This window comes from Haliotis asinina, chromosome 5 (assembly GCF_037392515.1).
Source record: "Haliotis asinina isolate JCU_RB_2024 chromosome 5, JCU_Hal_asi_v2, whole genome shotgun sequence".
In the NCBI taxonomy this organism is placed as follows: domain Eukaryota; kingdom Metazoa; phylum Mollusca; class Gastropoda; order Lepetellida; family Haliotidae; genus Haliotis; species Haliotis asinina.
Window position 1 is genome coordinate 48,404,203 of NC_090284.1, and position 21,007 is coordinate 48,425,209.

At 45.3% G+C, this 21,007-nt stretch overlaps 1 protein-coding gene across 1 annotated transcript in view; it reads right to left on the reverse strand.

Moving 5' to 3' along the window:
- Positions 1-21,007, reverse strand: part of LOC137283893 (DNA-dependent protein kinase catalytic subunit-like) — a 100,589-nt gene that overhangs the window by 21,530 nt on the left and 58,052 nt on the right. Inside the window, exons 58-74 of the mRNA XM_067815568.1 lie at positions 20,785-20,934; positions 20,146-20,319; positions 19,474-19,563; positions 19,040-19,250; positions 18,564-18,732; positions 16,940-17,173; positions 16,496-16,608; positions 15,941-16,072; positions 15,567-15,746; positions 12,285-12,372; positions 5,311-5,434; positions 4,571-4,709; positions 3,894-3,971; positions 3,399-3,509; positions 3,151-3,279; positions 1,544-1,642; positions 115-223 (exon numbers count right to left, since the gene is read on the reverse strand). Coding sequence (XP_067671669.1) covers positions 115-223; positions 1,544-1,642; positions 3,151-3,279; positions 3,399-3,509; positions 3,894-3,971; positions 4,571-4,709; positions 5,311-5,434; positions 12,285-12,372; positions 15,567-15,746; positions 15,941-16,072; positions 16,496-16,608; positions 16,940-17,173; positions 18,564-18,732; positions 19,040-19,250; positions 19,474-19,563; positions 20,146-20,319; positions 20,785-20,934 — 2,330 coding nt within the window. The remainder of the gene's footprint in view (positions 1-114; positions 224-1,543; positions 1,643-3,150; positions 3,280-3,398; positions 3,510-3,893; positions 3,972-4,570; positions 4,710-5,310; positions 5,435-12,284; positions 12,373-15,566; positions 15,747-15,940; positions 16,073-16,495; positions 16,609-16,939; positions 17,174-18,563; positions 18,733-19,039; positions 19,251-19,473; positions 19,564-20,145; positions 20,320-20,784; positions 20,935-21,007) is intronic.

A 21,007-nucleotide genomic window follows, 5' to 3' on the forward strand; every position in this document is an offset into this window, starting at 1 on the left:
CTAGATTCTGACCACCATCCTTAGGAAGTTACAGGCACTTCTGCCTGTGAAAACATGTCTTAAGGAGATAGAAGCTGTTTTATTATCAACGAAGGATCTGCAACAGGTACTTACTTTCCTTGCTGTGGAATGTGAGGAACTCCTGCAGTTCCATGAGAGGCTGCAGTCTCTGGAGCTGACATGTCCGACTGGAGGCCATCAGTGTGTCGGTGCTGCTCCAGTCCTGAGGGACACAGGTAGATGGAGTGAGTGAGTGAGTTTAGTTTTATGCTGACACAGCAAACATTCCAGCAGTATCATGGCAAGGGACACCAGAAACAGGCTTCACATATTGTGTCCATGTGTGAAATCAAACTTGGGCTTTGGTGTGATGAGCGTAAGCTTTAATCACTAGGCTACCCCAACAACCCCACAGGTAGATGGAGGTACCACAGGTAATATGTAGATAATTACAGGTCGACTTATGAGAAGAGTAATTACAGGCAGAAGAGTGATCACAGGAAGACACAGGTATCAAGAAATGCCAGTGGTAGATATAGTTAATCACAAAATGATATCGGGAAGTTAGGTAATCACATGTATGCATTGGAGATTAGTTAATCACATTTACAAACTGGAGATTCGATGTTCATAGGTAGAATAAGGTAAAAATAACATGAAGACAGAGAATTCATAGTAAAGAAAGACAGTTTGCTCTATCACCATGTATAGTGTAATAAAGCATACTTTCGCCCTGAACTATTATAACGTTAAAGTTCTCGGATGCAAGTGTTCTTGTGCTTTAACTGTAATAGTTCAGGGCAAAAGTGTGCTTTATTACACAATACATGGAGGTAGAGTGAAATGTATCTCAATTCTAAGATGCCAAATTTAATGCTCTCTACAGACAATTTTTATTAATCTATGGCCAAAAACAAATGACGGTGTTGGTGACCTAAATTAAGAATCCTCACACGGGACTAACTTGCGTGCTGTTCTTTTGATGAGTCTCCCCACTACGTAAAGACAAATGTTTTCAGAAAAACAAATGATGAGCAGTTTGGGGATGGTTTACATTTGGGTTAAATATCTTCACTAAATTATTTTAATTACATCTGTGATATAAACATAAACCATATGGGGCAATATAAACATTGCACTTGTACACCTGACCTCACTAGTCAAGCGACATTCCACGAATGCATAGTGGGAATGCAAACATTGCGAAAGTTACTGGGTCACTGTAAAATTGTGTGTTGAACTGTGAGACCATCTATCCATGCAATGCAAACATGTTTGATTACAAGATGGCAGACCAGAAAGGCGCAGTGATGCCAACACATTGTGACGTAATGCAAAAAGTGCTCATTATTGTCTGACAAAGTACTGTCAGCACCCTTGGTATTTCACTGAAGCATCTTAGAATCACAAGTAGACACTGGATAGTTGTCATTAAGATCAAAGATCTTTAATTTGTAGTCTTCTACAGTACCTGACACTCAGTAATATTACTGAAGGACAGAGAGAGTCACAGGTAAACAAAGGTTCAGAAAGGTGTGTCTACCTGTAGGAATTTCTGTGATGCCATGGATGAGTAATGCCTGGATCTGTCATAGTCCTCCTGCCACAAGTACATCAGTGCCAACTCAAAGCAGTAGCGACTCTGAAAATAACATGGTTCTTTCTGACTAAGCGGTCTACATGATAACAGAGACACATAACTTTGTTGGTAGTTAGATTTCAAAATAACATTCTACAACATATTGCAGCTGATAGCAATTCTCATGTATGTATGGATGTCAGGAATCTTCATACACCATTACCATTCAAACTATGAGTTTTTTAAAGTCCTGATGTTATCTCATTAAACTAGCTCTTTGTTTGTTGTTTACTGCTTCATTCAGCAATATTCCAGCTATGTGGCAGAGATTTGTATATAACTGGACCATACAATCCAGTGATCATGAGCACTGAAATACACAATTGGGATACGATGAAATGTGCCAACCAGATCAGAGAGTCTGACTACCCGTTAGTCGTCTCTAGTTTTATGCCACATTCGGCCATATTCCAGCTGCATGGCGGCAGTCTGTAAATAACCGAGTCTGGACCAGACAATCCAGTCATCAACAGCATGAGCATGTGTCAACCAAGTCAGCGAGCCTGACTATCTGATCCTGTTCGTCGCCTCTTACAAGCACAGTCACCTTTCAAGGCAAGCATGGGTTATTCTACCCAGCACCTTCATGGGTCTAGTCGCCTTTCATGGCAAGCATTGGTTGCTGAAGGTCTATTCCACCCGGTACCTTCATGGGTCTAGTCGCCTTTCATGGCAAGCCTTGGTTGCTGAAGGCCACTACTAAAATAGATCTTTACAGGTAATAAAACTTGCTGCGGTCTGAGCCATTCAGAAATGTTCAAGACTGCAGTATTACTGCAATCAAGGGTGGTGTCCTACAGTGCATGATAATTGCACATAGTGTCTTCATGATGAAAAGGTATAAAATAAACCTCTCATAAATGTAGGTCCAGAGTGGCCATCTATGCTCCATTTATAATACGTTCTTTGCAACAAGATTCATAAACGTGACAGATTGTCAATACTGTTGACTGGCCATAAACACAGCCCAGCATTAGCTCCATATTTAGATAAACCTTAATGCATGATAGCATCCATTTCTGCAAAGATCATAATTTAATGACCTAGGAACCATTTCACAAAACTCTCATAAGTCTAAGATCTCGTAACTTTTCCCGTAGCATTCATACTCCCTTTGGTACAGTATGGGCAGTACGAGAAAAGTTATGAGATCTTAGGCTTACGAGAGTTTTGTGAAACGGCACCCTAAATTACACAAATTGGCCTTGATGTTGTTGTTCTGTAACCAAAGTCATCAATTATTGTGGATATATACATCTTCATTCAGCATGCTAAACCTGCTGATCCCAGAGAACCATTACTGGTATACCTACCTCCAAAAGAACCATTACTGTAAATATACGTACCTCCAAGAGAACCATTACTGTAAATATACGTACCTCCAAGAGAACCAATACTGTAAATATACGTACCTCCAAGAGAACTATTACTGTAAATATACGTACCTCCAAGAGAACCATTACTGTAAATATGCGTACCTCCAAGAGGACAATTACTGTATATATACGCACCTCCAAGAGAGTCTTCCTCTCCATCTCCTTCATGGCATCATCAATGAATGTGAGGAGAGACTGCTGATTCTCATCTCCCTGTAGCATTAGCTTCAACTTGCTGCGCAGCAGGTAGGGCAAGTAGTGCTCCTAGAACAAACATTATACACATTCAAAGTACTGCATAGCCCATAGGATTGACAGAGCTCCTGGAACAGATACATCACATTCAGTTACATTCAGGTGCCCAGACAACTTACATACAGTACCTGAGCAAATGAGTCCTCCCAAACATTGCTGAGTGTTCCCGAACCAGTGCTGTCAATGCCGTTGATGCAGATCTCTTGTAGAGCATCCCACTGAGTCAAGTGGTCCAAACACTGGAGACGGATTTCACAAAATAATACAGAGAAATAATTAAATGTAAACCTTCAGGGACAACTTACAGGACAGTCAGTAGAATGGTTTTGTAAGTTCTTATATTCAAATACTCAAATCTGGACCTGACAAAACACTGACACAACAATGATCCATGTCAACAGGCATGAGATTAATCTATTCAAACACTCAGAACAGCAGTGAGCGAGTGAGTGAATTTGTTTAGTTTTTGCCTCTTTCAGCAATATTCCAGCAATATCACAGCAGAGGACACAGAAATGGAATCAATAACATGGATACCACACCATCTACCTCTACCAGACCATCAGACTTATTAAACTGCATATGACAACTTGCGGAGGCCTCCCACCCTGAGGGCAACATACCTCCATCCTGGCATCTTCCCACAGATCCACTTCAGCGTCTGTTGGGTCTCCTCCCTCCCAGTCATCACATGACAATGCCTGCAACACCATGGGTCATACAGACAGCCCAGAATTCCTTGCAGTGGATCTTATATATACATCAAGTCAGAATTAAAAGCGATCAGGCATACAAAAACCATGAGTTTTAGTAATCCCAAACACAATCCAATTTGTACTGCTAACTCCTATTCACCAAATATTTTACGTAATAGAAGTTAAAAAGGCATGACTATTTTTCATCCTGTCATGCCAAGACTGATTAACTGTAGTAATGTGAAAGAAACAAGTCTACCATAACTTGTTTTAACCAGCATGAATCAGCGGGTTCAAATTCACTGCCCCTTATGTCCCATCCATCCATCCTTCAAGAAGTTTACATAAAGATTGGGGACACAAACAAATGGCTTCACATACTGAACCAATATGGGTAATCATATTCAAGTCCATGACATGATAACCACTAGCCTATCCCACTCCCTTTCTGATTTTGCCATGACACAAGCATCCGGATGCTGATTGTCACTAGGGTGTACACTGTAAGTATAAGCAAGGTCCTACATGACCAAGTTGAATCTATAGAGCCATCTTTATGGCATATATTTTTAGTGTAAGTCTATATCTTCAGAAGGACCATGTACCTCCTCATAGATTTTCCGGGCTCCCTGGTAGTCTCCCCTAGCCTCAGCCTCAAGAGCCTTGCTGGTCATGGGTTTGGTCTTGATTTTCCCGCTGAAGATCCCCTGAAGAACGTCGTACTCATCTACGGACTTGTACAGTCTGTCGGTCAGAGATTATATATAAAATTAGTAAACACAGGGTCCTAACATTTCCATAAAATCCAATCTCCAGATGTATCACTGAGTACCTGCATATATACTTATGGAAACAAAATAAGGGAACACACGAAAGTACAAGTGTTTCTTTATTTTTTGCCAGGTTTCTTCTCAAGTTATGTATTGCACTGTGAGTAAATTTCTGGAAATGCTCAGCTAAAGGCAACCAAGACAAGAGAGAGAACTTTTTTGTTTCCTATCTTCTACAAAGTTAACAACATTCAAGCCATCAAGGTAATAAACCAGACTGTAAAGTTTATCAAAGTCTGGTAATGAAATTGGTCCACACCAAATCAAGCAATCACTGGTGCACACTGATGTGAAGAAAGAGCCTGCATGTGATGGTCCAAGAGAGTGAGCGATGCCATCACCGGTAACACTATCATGTATGTGACTATTGCAGTCTATTACAAACATGCTCTGGCTGCTGGCGGAGCAACCGGTAATGGGGCTGTCCCTGATACGTGCAGTGAGTCGCTACTTCACACAAACGTATCTCCTCATAACACCCCTGTAAATCACTAGTTGCTGCCTATAAACTATACCTGGCCATCTCTATCCACAGACTGGTGTCCAGGGAGACAGTTGTGGCCTCCATCTTGCCACGTTTGCTGGGCCGAGCTTCCTCTGTGTTGCACTGGATCAACTGCTCCTCCATCACAGTTAGCCCTGGCAACATCGCCAACATTCTCAAACACAAGTAATCCCTGGCCTTTCAGCCATGAAATGATCTTTTGGTAATGTGAGGAATAATAGAACTCTTTTCATAATCTTGCATTCATCTCTTTAGTTATCTTAAAATTACAAACAATACGAATAATTTTTAAATGAGAAAATGACTGATGCTATTGATCTACTTTGAAGCTTCTTTATCCTGGATAGAGAAGCCAAAAATTAAAAAATTAGTTAACATTTTTTTACTTCATTTACTTCATTTCTCATTTATGGTAACTAGTAGATCGGTAAAACATCTAAGAAGCTATATTGCCTGCGTCTTGTGGATTTCAATTGTGGAAAATGTTTTTGAGTTACGATCTTACAGCAAAGATTTCTTAGTGGAAAGTTATACAAACCTGTAGAGGTTATGAATTCTTTGAAGAATGTCCTCCTTGGGGTACATATATAGCATTAAAATGTCCATTTAAAAATGCCTACGACAGTTGTAACAATATTGAATAAATATTTTACAAAACAAAAAACTCGTTTTTGTCTTGTGAGACCACCCCTACAGGGCCCCCACCCGGGCCCCTTAACAGCCAAGAGCAGGTAACTCTCGCCGTGTACCTCATACCTCACTTTTCATGCTGAGATTGTCAGACAGAATGTGGGGAGGCGGGTGGCCGTACCCCAAGGAGGACATTCTTCAAAGAATTCATAACCTCTACAGGTTTGTATAATTCTTTTTCAGAAGAAGTCCTCCTTGGGGTACATATATAGCATAAGACAGACTCCCAACGAACGTGAGTCGGGAGCGGCATTCTGTCTGCTGATGTGTACCCTACACACACTCTCATACACTGCCGAAGCTGCGAGAGATAGAGAAATACACTTACCCAATCACCAAGCCGCTGATGTCAATCAGGCGGGGGCGTGGCAACATAGGGCTGAAAGAGCCAATCGACAATAACCCAGCAAAGGTGATGGACATATGACCACACCTCATGCCATTCACTGTAAATATTCCCCCAAACCAGCGAAGTAGTGCCGGGAATAACAGTGCAAGGGTAAATATGAGCGTATGTCGACACTAATAGTGAAAAAACCGTCTATAGGTAGTTTCTCTTTGTGTTTTTTTTTTTTTTTATTATTTTTTTTTATATATATAAAAACACCACCACCAGGGGATATCCGTCACCAATATAACAAGAAATGTTTCGTGAAAACCCACCACCAGGAACATTTCATGATAAACAAAGTCGAGATCTCAGACGCTCATTCAGCTAGGGGAATCACGACTCTGCCCACTGGTGAGAACTGTATGGCCAAACCGAGCACGTTCCCGTGAATGTTTGTTGGTAGTGACGGATAAACGTGCTCGGTCGGCTCCAAATAGCCGCAGAGCAGATCTCCTCAATGGGCAGAGCCGCGGCATAAGCCTGTGACGTAGCCACTGCCCTAACAGAATGAGCCTTTAACCCATTAGGGATAGGTAACCCTTTATGAGTATATGCCATACAAATGGCAGAGACAAGCCACCTAGATATGGTTTGCTTGTTCGCCGGCAGACCAGCTCTTCCCCCGCCATAACAACAAAACAACTGGTTATCTTTTCGGATATCAGCAGTTTGTTTGATATAAGCCCTAAGGTTCTTAGGGACATCTAAGACGTGAGCACGTCGAAGAGAGGTACCGGGCGAGGGAGGCTGCATGAGCTTAGGGAGCTCGATAGGCGCTGTAACATGAAAAGCGCCTGCGATCTTAGGACGGTAGGAATCTGGCAGTCTAATACTGACCCTGTCTTTGTGAAAGACGGTCAAAGCAGGATCCGCTGACATTGCATGAATGTCACCTACCCGCCTGCCAGACGTTACCGCCACAAGAAAGGCAGCCTTCCACGTTAACAGCTGGAGAGAAAGAGACGATAGCTCGTGAAAAAGAGGACCGGACAACCAGTCAAGAACGACTGACAAGTCCCATGGGGGACTAATCCGCCGGACAGTCGGATGGATCCTATCCACACCCGCTAAAAAACGCTGAACAAGAGGGTGCTGCCCCAAGAGAGCACCGTCAACAGGAATATGGAATGCCGAAATGGCCGTGGAATAGCCCCGGATAGTAGAGGCCGCTAGGCCTGACTCTAACCGGGACTGCAAAAATTCCAGTACTTCAACTAGAGTTGAAGAAAAGGGATCAAGAATCCCCCTGTTGACACACCAGCGCGCATAACAGGCCCATCTATCCTCATATTGAACGTTTGTCGAATCCCTCCGCGAAGCCAGAATTGTGTCTGCAACTGGTGCAGAAATTCCGCTCGCTTGGAGGCGATTCCTGACAGTGGCCAGGCCACCCACTGAATCCTGGGATTCGGGTGCGGCGCTCCGTTCTGGGATAGTAAGTCCGGTCGAAAGGGTAAAAGGACAGGAGGCAATGCCAGAAACCTCATCATTACCGGAAACCAGCTTTGAGACGACCAAAGAGGAGCAAGAAGCACTAACAGTCGAGCTGGTTGGGTGGCAAGCTGCGAGAGGACCCTGGGAATCAGCGGCAGAGGTGGGAACGCCCACAATACCCTGTCCGTCCAATCGAGCTGGAAAGCGTCCTGAGCAATGGCTCTCGGATCCGGTATCCGAGAACAAAACACCGGAATCTGGTTCGTCACCCCAGAGGCAAACAGATCCACCTTGAACGATCCGAACAACCGGGAGATAATTCCGAATATCTCCCGATGCAACATCCACTCGTGAGGAGCTAGGACACGTCGAGAGAGCGCGTCTGCTCGAACATTGTCCACCCCGGGGAGATACACGGGACACACCCGAACATTGAACCGGTCGCACCACTGTAGAAAGTGCCACGCCTCCTCTAGGAGGGACGGAGAAACCGTACCGCCCTGTTTCAGGATATAGGTCATTGCCGTCTGGTTGTCCATCTCTAGACGTACCACACAGCCTCGAACCGTTTCCCGAAAGTGTTGGAACACTAGCCGGACAGCTCTCAATTCGAGCACATTGATGTGCAGGCGCGTTTCGTGCCGTAACCATAGGCCCGAAACTGAATGGGCGCCCAGCACGCCACCCCACCCTGTGAGGGAAGCGTCCGTCTGAATTGAAAGGGTTGGTGAGGGAGCGTCCAGGGGTAACCCCCTGGATAGATTCCCTACCACTGTCCACCACTGTAAATGAGGAAGGAGCCACTCCGGAGTGAGGAGAATCATCTCGTAACTCCTGCCGTGGGACCACATTCACGCCAAGGCATACTGAATGGGTCGCATCCTCAACCGCGCCCTCCAAACAACGTCCACCGTCGCTGCCATGTTGCCTAGCAACTGGAGCCAAACCTGAGCCGAAGCCGAGGGGGACTCGAGGAATTGCATAACAACTCTCTGAACTTTGGAGATCCGATCCGGCGACAGGGAGACTATGCCTCTCGCTGTGTCGAACCGTGCGCCTAAGAAGATCAGATCCTGTGTAGGAACTAGGTCTGACTTCTTGAGATTGATAATCCAGCCTAACCTGGTGAGAATACACATTATGGCGAATGTTGCGTCTCGACTCAAGTGAGCGGCAAGTGCTCGTATAAGCCAATCGTCCAGGTACGGGTGACAACACCTGCCCTGTGACCTGGCCACTTGCGCTGGGATTAACATAAGCTTGGTGAATACCCTCGGAGCCGCAGCGATGCCAAAGGGAAGCACCCGAAACTGATAGCATACCCCGTCGAAGGAGAACCGCAGGTACTTCCTGAACTCGGGATGCATCGGAACATGCAGGTACGCATCCTTGAGGTCGATGGACGTAAGCCAGTCGCCTCTTTCTACAGATGAGATCACTGACCGTAGTGTCTCCATCTTGAATGACGGTACCTGCAGCATAGTGTTCAGCCGTTTGAGATTGAGAATCGGTCTGAACCCTCCGTCCTTTTTGGTGACCAGGAAATAAGTGGAGTAAAATCCCTCTTGTTCCTGGCCCCCTGGAACCACCTCGATGGCCGCCTTGTCCAGTAAAGACTGAACCTCGGCGCGGAGAACCTCGGCTTTCTCCGGAACTACCGGCACAGGAGTGCGCCGAATTCCGGAAAAGGGAGGCGGGTCTCTCTTCCATAGTGGTAAGTGGCCGTCCCTGAGTGTGGATAGGACCCAGGGGTTGGAGGTTACCTTTTCCCAATCCGACAGGAAGTGGGAAAGGCAGCCACCCACAGGAAGGTTTGGCAGAAGGCAATGAATGCCCGACGTCGGCAGTGCTCCGACTGCTTGATTCGGGTTCACTTGCAAGGGCTCCGGAGGATGACTTACTGGGAAGCCGGGGCCGACTTCCCTTTCCTCGGAAAAGGATGCTGGGGCGCCGCAGCCTTGCCCTTGCCCCTACGCTTACCCTTACCCTTCCGCGCCTGCAAGGGCTGTGCCCACTTAGCAGAGTCCTTGGCCGGAGCCGAAGGATAAGCGGAGGAAAGCACCGGGGCACGCGCACGAGAAGTGTGAGGCTGTTCTCACAAGGGTTTAGATTCCTTGAATGTAGACACAGCCTCCCAGACTACTGATGCCGCTCCCGGGAAGAGAGTAGATCCCATCCGGAATGGCAGTGAAAGTAGCGCTTGTTGAGTGGCCGGCGAATACCGTGCCACGGACAGCCAGTCTATGGAGGCCCATAACTGCAGACATCATCTGACACGCCGAGGACCTGATCGAGTCCCGCGCCAGATGTGACTGCACCTCTGTAAGCTGTTGAGCGAGCGTAGGGGAAACACACTCCTCCTCAACACCGCCGCCGTCAACAAGCCGACGCTGCAATACCGAAGTATATGCGGCGTGTATTGTGACTTTAAGGCATTGAGCTGCATTTCGGTACTGCTCCTCAAACGACCTATAAGCCGATTTGAGGGCAGTAACGTTAGAGGTGAACGGAGGCAGGCGGCGTCCTTGCTTAGCCGAAGCTAAGGAGCTGCCAGAGGAACCCCCCAGGGCGACCGATGCATAGATACAGTCGTCGACCACTGGAGGGTTATACAAGTCAAGATCACCCATAAGGTAACGTCGGTCTAGCTCCGGCAAATCGAAGCGTGACCGCGCTCCCGTTAAAAGAGGGTTAATCACTTCTGACAATATAGAAGGGAGGATGCGCAACCGAGAATCCACCACCTTGGCTGGGGCAAAAGCCTCAATCGGCAGTCGGAATTCCTCGGGGTCAGGTGTCACCGAAGCAACCACGACCTGCGGCAGGACAGAAGCTATACGCTCCCGTACCTGCCTCAGCGAGGCGCCGAGCGAAAACGAAAACTCACTCGGCCCACCCCGGTCCTCCCCCTCCTCCATTATCTCCTCGGCGCGATCCCCCATGAGTGACACCTCAGATCTGTCATCTAAGGATAGCTCCGGGGGATCGGTCGAGGGAACATCCGAAAGAGAGAGAGGCCCGAGCAGAGCCGAGCGGCCCGACGCCATAGACCCGACGCCCGAGACTGAGTCTGGGTGGCGGATCGCCGGCAACGCTCCCAACATAGGTATGGTCCCATGACCAACACTGGCAACCTCGGAGTGGCTGGCAACCGACTTTAAAGTCGGTTCCTGCGCACCCCTAATGGAAGTCCCCACACCGGTGCCAGAGGCGTGGCTGGGGAGTCCCATGGAAGCCGAAGCCGGATACACACCCGACTCCGGACGAACGCCGATCTCCTGACGGAGACCGGACATCGCGTCCGAAATCAGGGTATGCACCAACGCCATTTGCTGCTGTAACAAAGACGAAAGTAAATCAAATGTTAACGGTTGCGAGGGTTCAGTGGGAGGTGCTGCGGAGGTAGAAGCCACCGCTGGAGGTGGAGCCGAAGTACCCTTCGCTGGTTTTGCCGTATCCCCCACCGAGACTGAAGCCGAAGACGCCTTCTTAATATCTTTTTTGGCTTTTTTTGAAGGCGGCTTCTGAGCCCAAATATCCCCCCCTGCCTGGATCAAAGATCTATAAAAGATCAAGTCTGCATGACGGGATTTTTTAGCCCTGGGGGAAAAGTCCTGACATACGGTGCATCCTTGCTCGTCGTGAGCTTCCTCCGCCAAGTAACGCAGGTACAGAATATGCTTATCCCTCGGGGGGAGTTTTGCGTTACAAGTAGCACACCCCTTGAACTGGAAAAAACCGAACCGTGCTATGATTAATAGCAAGGCCCGTTAATCCAACAAACACATGAGTATTTAAAAGAAAGAATAATACGCACTGGCGATATTTAACCGTTAAATAATAAGAAAGCTATTTATGAAAACATACAATAGCATATAAGGATTTCTTTACCATGGAAAAGAAAGGTAAAAAACCATACAAATATCCGGTTTGTATTTAAAACCACCTAAAAGAATAGGCAGAAGAAATAACCACCAGGTACGTGCCGCCCGCCATCTTGTCAGCCACATGGCTGAAGACCACGGTAGCCACGGAAAGTTACAACATTTCATGAATGAAAAAGAGTGAAATATGCATTCCTAATACCGCCCGTGCGTTAAAAAGGAACCATACATACGGTTTTCGTAGCTTTCTCACTCATTTCTCTTCAATTCGTAGGTTCTGACTCTAAATATGAGAGCTTGCTGATGGACGACTGTCCTCAATGACGACAGCATGAAAAGTGAGGTATGAGGTACACGGCGAGAGTTACCTGCTCTTGGCTGTTAAGGGGCCCGGGTGGGGGCCCTGTAGGGGTGGTCTCACAAGACAAAAACGAGTTTTTTGTTTTGTAAAATATTTATTCAATATTGTTACAACTGTCGTAGGCATTTTTAAATGGACATTTTAATGCTATATATGTACCCCAAGGAGGACTTCTTCTGAAAAAGAAAACCCTGGTTTAAGGACAGCATGTTACCAGTTCTTACCAAGGGGCTGCAGGTTGCTAATGACGGCACACACTCCAAGGTTGGCAGGCTCCACTTTCAGTGTTGCCCTCAGGTCGTACAGGATATCCTAGAACAGGGAGGTACCGTCACTTATCACACCTCTGTATGTCACTGAACAAAGTACATGCAAAATCTGTGATTCAGTTCTCATCTACAGACATGAAGGGAGTTTTGCAGTAAGGCTTGCACAGAAGGAACATGGTGTCTCACCATGTAGCAAGGAAGGTAAGAAATGGAACTACAGGTGAGACCTGGAGAAGATGGATGGAGATGAGGCAAGTGAGAAATGAAGTGAGTGAGTTTAGTTTTATGCCAACCTGAGCAATATTCCATCTATATGGCAGTGATCTATTAATAATCAAGTCTGATAAGATAATCTAGTGATCAACATCATGAGCATTGATCTGAGCAATTGTGAACCAATGACGTGTTGACAAAGTCAGCAAGCCTGACCCCCAATCCCTTAGAAGCATGGGTACTGAAGATCAATTTTACCCTGGATCTTCACAGGTCAGCAAAAAATGGAAGGAATGGAACAGGATGCCCATGGAGAAGCCTTACCATGATACAGGAGAGGAATGGAGGGAACTTCACCACAGGTTGTTCAGAAACAAGCCTTACCATGATACAGGAGAGGAATGGAGGGAACTTCACCACAGGTTGTTCAGAAACAAGCCTTACCATGACAGGGGAGAGGAATGGAGGGAACTTCACCACAGGTTGTTCAGAGACAAACCTTACCATGATACAGGAGAGGAATGGAGGGAACTTCACCACAGGTTGTTCAGAGACAAGCCTTACCATGATACAGGAGAGGAATGGAGGGAACTTCACCACAGGTTGTTCAGAGATAAGCCTTACCATGATACAGAAATGGAATGGAAGGAACTTCACCACAGGTTGTTCAGAGACAAGTCTTACCATGATACAAGAGAGGAATGGAGGGAACTTCACCACAGGTTGTTCAGAGACAAGCCTTACCATGATACAGGAGAGGAATGGAGGGAACTTCACCACAGGTTGTTCAGAGATAAGCCTTACCATGATACAGAAATGGAATGGAAGGAACTTCACCACAGGTTGTTCAGAGACAAGTCTTACCATGATACAGGAGAGGAATGGAGGGAACTTCACCACAGGTTGTTCAGAGACAAGCCTTACCATGATAGGGGAGAGGAATGGAGGGAACTTCACCACAGGTTGTTCAGAGACAAGCCTTACCATGATAGGGGAGAGGAATGGAGGGAACTTCACCACAGGTTGTTCAGAGACAAGCCTTACCATGATACAAGACAGGAATGGAGGGAACTTCACCACAGGTTGTTCAGAGACAAGCCTTACCATGATACAAGAGAGGAATGGAGGGAACTTCACCACAGGTTGTTCAGAGACAAGCCTTACCATGATACAGGAGAGGAATGGAGGGAACTTCACCACAGGTTGTTCAGAGACAAGCCTTACCATGATACAAGAGAGGAATGGAAGTAACTTCACCGCAGGTTGTTCAGAGACAAGCCTTACCATGATACAAGACAGGAATGGAGGGAACTTCACCACAGGTTGTTCAGAGACAAGCCTTACCATGATAGGGGAGAGGAATGGAGGGAACTTCACCACAGGTTGTTCAGAGACAAGCCTTACCATGATACAAGAGAGGAATGGAGGGAACTTCACCACAGGTTGTTCAGAGACAAGCCTTACCATGATACAAGAGAGGAATGGAAGGAACTTCACCACAGGTTGTTCAGAGACAAGCCTTACCATGATACAGAAGAGGAATGGAGGGAACTTCACCGCAGGCTATTCAGAGACAAGCCTTACCATGATACAAGAGAGGAATGGAGGGAACTTCACCACAGGTTGTTCAGAGACAAGCCTTACCATGATACAAGAGAGGAATGGAGGGAACTTCACCACAGGTTGTTCAGAGACAAGCCTTACCATGATACAGGAGAGGAATAGAGGGAACTTCACCACAGGTTGTTCAGAGACAAGCCTTACCATGATACAGAAGAGGAATAGAGGGAACTTCACCAAAGGCTGTTCAGAGACAAACCTTACCATGATACAGGAGAGGAATGGAGGGAACTTCACCACAGGTTGTTCAGAAACAAGCCTTACCATGATAGGGGAGAGGAATGGAGGGAACTTCACCACAGGTTGTTCAGAAACAAGCCTTACCATGATACAGGAGAGGAATGGAGGGAACTTCACCACAGGTTGTTCAGAAACAAGCCTTACCATGACAGGGGAGAGGAATGGAGGGAACTTCACCACAGGTTGTTCAGAAACAAGCCTTACCATGATACAGGAGAGGAATGGAGTGAACTTCACCAAAGGATGTTCAGAGACAAACCTTACCATGACAGGGGAGAGGAATGGAGGGAACTTCACCACAGGTTGTTCAGAAACAAGCCTTACCATGATACAGGAGAGGAATGGAGGGAACTTCACCACAGGTTGTTCAGAAACAAGCCTTACCATGACAGGGGAGAGGAATGGAGGGAACTTCACCACAGGTTGTTCAGAAACAAGCCTTACCATGACAGGGGAGAGGAATGGAGGGAACTTCACCACAGGTTGTTCAGAAACAAGCCTTACCATGATACAGGAGAGGAATGGAGGGAACTTCACCACAGGTTGTTCAGAAACAAGCCTTACCATGACAGGGGAGAGGAATGGAGGGAACTTCACCACAGGTTGTTCAGAAACAAGCCTTACCATGACAGGGGAGAGGAATGGAGGGAACTTCACCACAGGTTGTTCAGAAACAAGCCTTACCATGATACAGGAGAGGAATGGAGGGAACTTCACCACAGGTTGTTCAGAAACAAGCCTTACCATGATACAGGAGAGGAATGGAGGGAACTTCACCACAGGTTGTTCAGAAACAAGCCTTACCATGACAGGGGAGAGGAATGGAGGGAACTTCACCACAGGTTGTTCAGAAACAAGCCTTACCATGACAGGGGAGAGGAATGGAGGGAACTTCACCACAGGTTGTTCAGAAACAAGCCTTACCATGATACAGGAGAGGAATGGAGGGAACTTCACCACAGGTTGTTCAGAGACAAGCCTTACCATGACAGGGGAGAGGAATGGAGGGAACTTCACCACAGGTTGTTCAGAGACAAGCCTTACCATGATACAGGAGAGGAATGGAGGGAACTTCACCAAAGGCTGTTCAGAGACAAACCTTACCATGATATAGGAAAGGAATGGAGGGAACTTCACCACAGGTTGTTCAAAGACAAGTCTTACCATGATACAGGAGAGGAATGGAGGGAAGTACTGGCTGGACAGAGTGAAGATTAAGTCCAGACTCTTGTTGATTTGCTCAGTCATTTCCTCAATCTCTCGTTCAGTCTTCACAGTGTCCATCTTGGCAAATATGGCTTTAAAGAGGGAAGAGAACAGTAATCTGGCCACTGTGCTGTCCCGCTGAAAGAAAGTGATAAATAGAAAGTAGAATCATAACTTTCATGAACACATGAATTACAATAAGCACATTTTGAAACAATGCAATTTATTTCTGCTTCACGAAGCTCCACTGTACCTATGATCCATTGGTAGCATATTCATCTTACATTTGGGAGTCACCTAAATAGTTCCATATTTTCAGTGTGAAGACGTACATGGGCAACTGCCTGAAGAGGTGCTATGATGTAGGAGTTCTTGATCTGGATGTCCGGCAGGTCTCCAATACGATACTTGCGATACATCGTCACCTGGTTCTCTCGCCGCTTCTGCTGCTCTTGGCGGGCAGTCTAGAAAGACAGGTTCACAATGGATGATCAGGCGATTAGTTCTTAACATCTAACTTGTGAAATACAAATTCCTTGTAGAGATTCTGTGAGCGGGTAACCAAGTCATCCAATATATCAATGTGAAGTCTACACCTTAGATCAACTTGAAATGAATCCACGTGCATGGAGATGGGGCCGTGATAGTGCTCACAGACAGATGTGAAAAACATTTCCTAACATATTTTTCACCAACATGATTTCTATACTGAACAGCAACAGAAATGCAAGTTTTGAAAAAAAAAAACAATCTCATGAGAGTATTCAAGTTTTCTTCTATTTTAAAACTTGACAAAAAAAGAACAGAGTTGTGTGTCTTTAGCCGTTCAATGTACTACACACTCAAAGCATGAAATGGTTGGACCCTGATGTGCTAGTCTAACATACCTCTCTCATCTTGTTCATTCGGGATGCCTTTTTCACAAAATACAGCCTGGAGGCTTCCTGGTCCTTTAGGAATCGGCGCTTCAGTCTCAGAATATCACTCTGCTGACTTGACTCTACACAGAAAATCCTCATCCTAGACATGTGTGATCTATATCTTCATAACATATACATGCCTACCTTTACTATCAAGTGTTAAATGTGCTCAAGGAGTGTTTGTTGTTTACAATGCCATGAACTATTCCAGCTTTCTGACGACTGGCTGGAAAAAATAATCGAGTCTGATAATCCACCAGTTTACATCATGAGTATGTGGTAGGTAGTAGCCACCTGGGGTTACGTCACAGCGTACATTATACTTTCTTTAGCAACCACCAATTATTTTAGACGTATTATATACTGAGAAGGGTTCCTAGAAAAAAATAAGGAAGAGGCAGATGGTCGAACCTGGACCTTCTTTCTTTACATCTGCTCCTGGTGTTGCTCGAGAAGGACCTGGTCTCTGGCCAAATCCTGGTCCTGGACCCTTGGACCGTGGTCTTCGTGCCTTTGTGCGACTGTCAGCCCCACCCACAGAGAAGAGGAGGGAGCTCTGAGTCTGGGTCTCTCCCCCCAGGGTGAAGGCATCAGAAAACGTGTCCAGGCTGCTCTGGGTCAGCCAGTTGAATGGGGCCCGGGACCCTGCAAGGTGGTTGATTAAAAAATTACTAACAAACTGTCCTCTCATGCTTTAGCCTGTTTAATCTAACATATGCAAATAACCATAATTATTAGGGGTGTCTATTGATGGGAAACAAGTATTGCAATAGCAACAGTCTATTGCAATATACTATAGTGATAAAAATAGTCTATTGTGAACAACTATTGCAATGCTATTGTAATAGTTTTTTTCTCCTTGAATTCCATCATTTGAAGTCATGTTTAGTTTACTTCAAACAAAAACAAGCTGAGGTAGTTTAGTCTCTTTTAATAACTGACAGGAAACTTGAAACCCAGATGAAGTTTTAGAGGTAACAGGGGCGGATAACTCTAAATGAAAGTGAACGAATCTGGTACTTCCTGTTTTTTTGTGCAGCGCATTTATCAATAGGAGTCAATTACTAAACTATCAATAGTCACACACACTATTCATGCACTGATGGTTTTTTGTTTCTACCATTGATTAATTAGTATCGGAGACTCAACAATTGCAATCCATTGACAGTTTGATGTATCATTACAGCCCCAATAAATATATCTTATAGGAGTGGGTACATTTAGTACTGCATAACAGTTTGTTGGGTGACACACCTGAAGAGATGCAGGTTACACATTTACAACAAAGAAAGAACCATAATCAAGGTGAACTGGCAAGGAGCTATTGCTGTTTAATGTATTAGCCACCATTTCACAGCTTGATCACTGAAGCCCATAATACTGGACCAAGCAAACCTGTGACTGACTTCACACATAAGTCTTGCCAACACTAATGTCCATCAAATCTTACTAGGAAGACACAATGCCTGACTGTTGAAATACCATATATAATTTATATCATTGAAAATATTAGGGGATACTGGATTTACAAGACTGATAGATACAAATGATGAAGCCGAGGAGGAAACAGATGATGAAGAGAAATTAAGGAAACATGTGACAATTTATTCCATTCCTTTAGGAATGTTTCATCTGTATGGCTATATACTACTTTTCTCATATGCACTGGCCAGTGGTATGCTCATAAAATGGAATATTCCCTACTATTTTGATGGTATATGTTACAACTGACCATTTACTAAACATCTTTGTGTATTCATTGATTCTGGCTGTGTGAGCCATGGTACACAATGTATAAGTTGACAGATGATAGTACTGGTCAATAGGAAATGACTTTGGGATCGGATCCCAGATGGGCCTCAAATAAACGATATACTAGAATCTGTACTTTACTGAGAAAGTGTAAAGCCAACTATAACGGCACTCTTACTACCATATGTTATTGGCATCAATGCTGACTTGATATCACTCAATCAATATCATCCCTAAAACAGCACATTAACTTGAACCTGGCCGCCAGCAGAGCTTTACCAACCTGCTTCCTGTGTTTGAGTGAACTGAGCAGCATCCATAGTTGCTCGGACCCCTCCATCCAGACTGTCCTCCATCATGGAGGTGTCCATTGTCTGGCTGGCCTGGGTGCTGGCGAACAGCGGCGTCATGACGGCATGGCGCTGTCTCCATGAAGAGTGGATGGAATAGTCCTAGGAGTGTTAGAAGTTGTGAAGTTTAGTTTTGGCACTGCTACCATAGAGTGAGCAAGGAATTGTTTGTTTACTGCACTATGAACGTTACAGCTGAATGAGCAATCTGTACCAGCCAACTCAGTGATTTTCATCACATTTTCATTCGTATTTAGGTAATGATGCACACTTTAATCCAGCCTCTGAGCCAAACCAATCAATTTAGCTGCCTAGAAAAAACATCAGTTGCTGGACATTTACATTTCTACTCAGGATCTGGTTTCCATGCAGGCTGAGAAAGAAGTGGGAGAACTAATTATGACTGTACCTGAAACTTGCACTCAGACAGAGCATGTTCAAATATCTCCCTCTGGTAGTCGGGGCTCTTGGAGGTCATCTCCAGCAGGAGGTTGGTGGAATAGCTGAGGTACTGCTGCTCTGTGCTTGGGGAGTACATTGCTTCCAACATGGCCACCATCCGGTCCAGGGTTCCTGTGGGTAGACGGGTCTCACTGCTCCAGAAGTTCTGCACGAGCAGTCTGGAAAAAGGATAACTAGACACTAAACAAATGTTTACTGAGGATGACTGCAAAAAGAGAACCACAAGGCTCTGAAACACACCTGATTTATGCTGGGACCATTGAAATACACTTTTAGCTCAGTTGTTTTCTGTTTCTTAAACAATATATAGAGAATGCTTTATGCTAAATGGGATTTCACCGAAGCAAGTTTAGAATTCTGTATATTCCTCTCCAACCTGACCTGCAGTGGAGATCCTCGTCTCCCAGTCCGCGGAGCAGTGTCTCCTTCGTCTGCTGCATGATCTGGTGACCCTCATCCGACTCATCTTCTCTGTGTGCAAGAAAAAGGGGAATAGTCTTGTGGAAACCATCCAAACATCAGAAAGCGTTACAGCACAAATATGTTGCTTGTTTCTACCTCTAAAACGACTCAAAAGAGGAAATGCTAATGGGATGTATCTATGGGCACTGTTCCAAGACACCTTTGAGAGCACATGGTTTTACGTCGCTTTCAGCAATATTCAAGCACTGTCACGGTGTGGAACACCAGAAATGGGCTCCATATATTGTGTGGACAATTGAACCCAGGTCTTCAGCGTGACAAGTGAACGCTTTAACCATTAGGCTACCCCACTGTCCCAACTTTCTGCTTTGATCAGAGTTGGAATATTCACCTTGCCAAGGTGGCTTTGTGGAACTGGCTAGCTATTCTCAAAACATTCGTAGCTCCATGAACTTCTTAAGCCCATTCTTAAACCAATGGTTAATTGATGGCACTTACGACTATATTAGTGCTAACAGAGCCATGAAAATCTATGCCCAGGTTTCTTTATCACGGTAAACGATCAGTCCCCTGCCCAGCTTTCACAAGGTTCAGGTTCATCCAGTGATGAGCCACAGTTCAAGGACATACCTGTAGTTGTCGTATATCCACATTAGTATGTCGTACATAGTGTTGCGACAGGCAGTGCTGGGGTGCTGACTCATGCCACACACTGCAGACATCAGCTTGGACAGTTCTTCAGGCTTCAACTTGGCTGCGATGGACTTCACAATCTTCAAGGAGATCTGCTGGGTGTCCTCATCCCTGGAAACAAGGAGATGGATTACAATATCTTACCACTTACTACCACTTAAGGACACTTTCTAATCTTAGTGAGTATGGTTTTCTGCCATGTATAGCAATATTCCAGCAATATCTGATGGCACAAAGAATGGGCTTTACACATTGCACCTATGCACGCCTAAAAATCAATGCCGCACAACATGATATAAGATTTCAAGTGTATCATGTATGCACAAATATACTTTTGTACATCTAACACCTAAATTATTAGGCCACTCCCATGGCACAAGAAGAGATATTTGACCTTAGCCTAATGTGTTTCACATTACATGGAGCTTTATATTCACAATATTTACAGATAGCCTGCTAAGATGCTGTATTATATGTGAACCATGGAAGCATGCCTTTATCATGGAGGTCTCAGTACACTTACTTCTGGGTGAGGAATTTGAGGAGCCTATACTATAGAGGTCTCGGTATACCTACCTGTGTGTGAGGAATTTGAGAAGGCCTTTACTGTGGAGCTCAAGATAGACATTCTCGACTTGGTCAATCCCACTGTGTATCACTTCCAGACATTGAGTGCGGAACTCTCCATGAAGACTCGGCAACATAAACAGTAGTCGGTTCAGGAATCTGTGCACACAGAAGGATAATCATGTTTGAGTGAACAACACCGAATGCTGAGCAACTCAATATATCATGGATA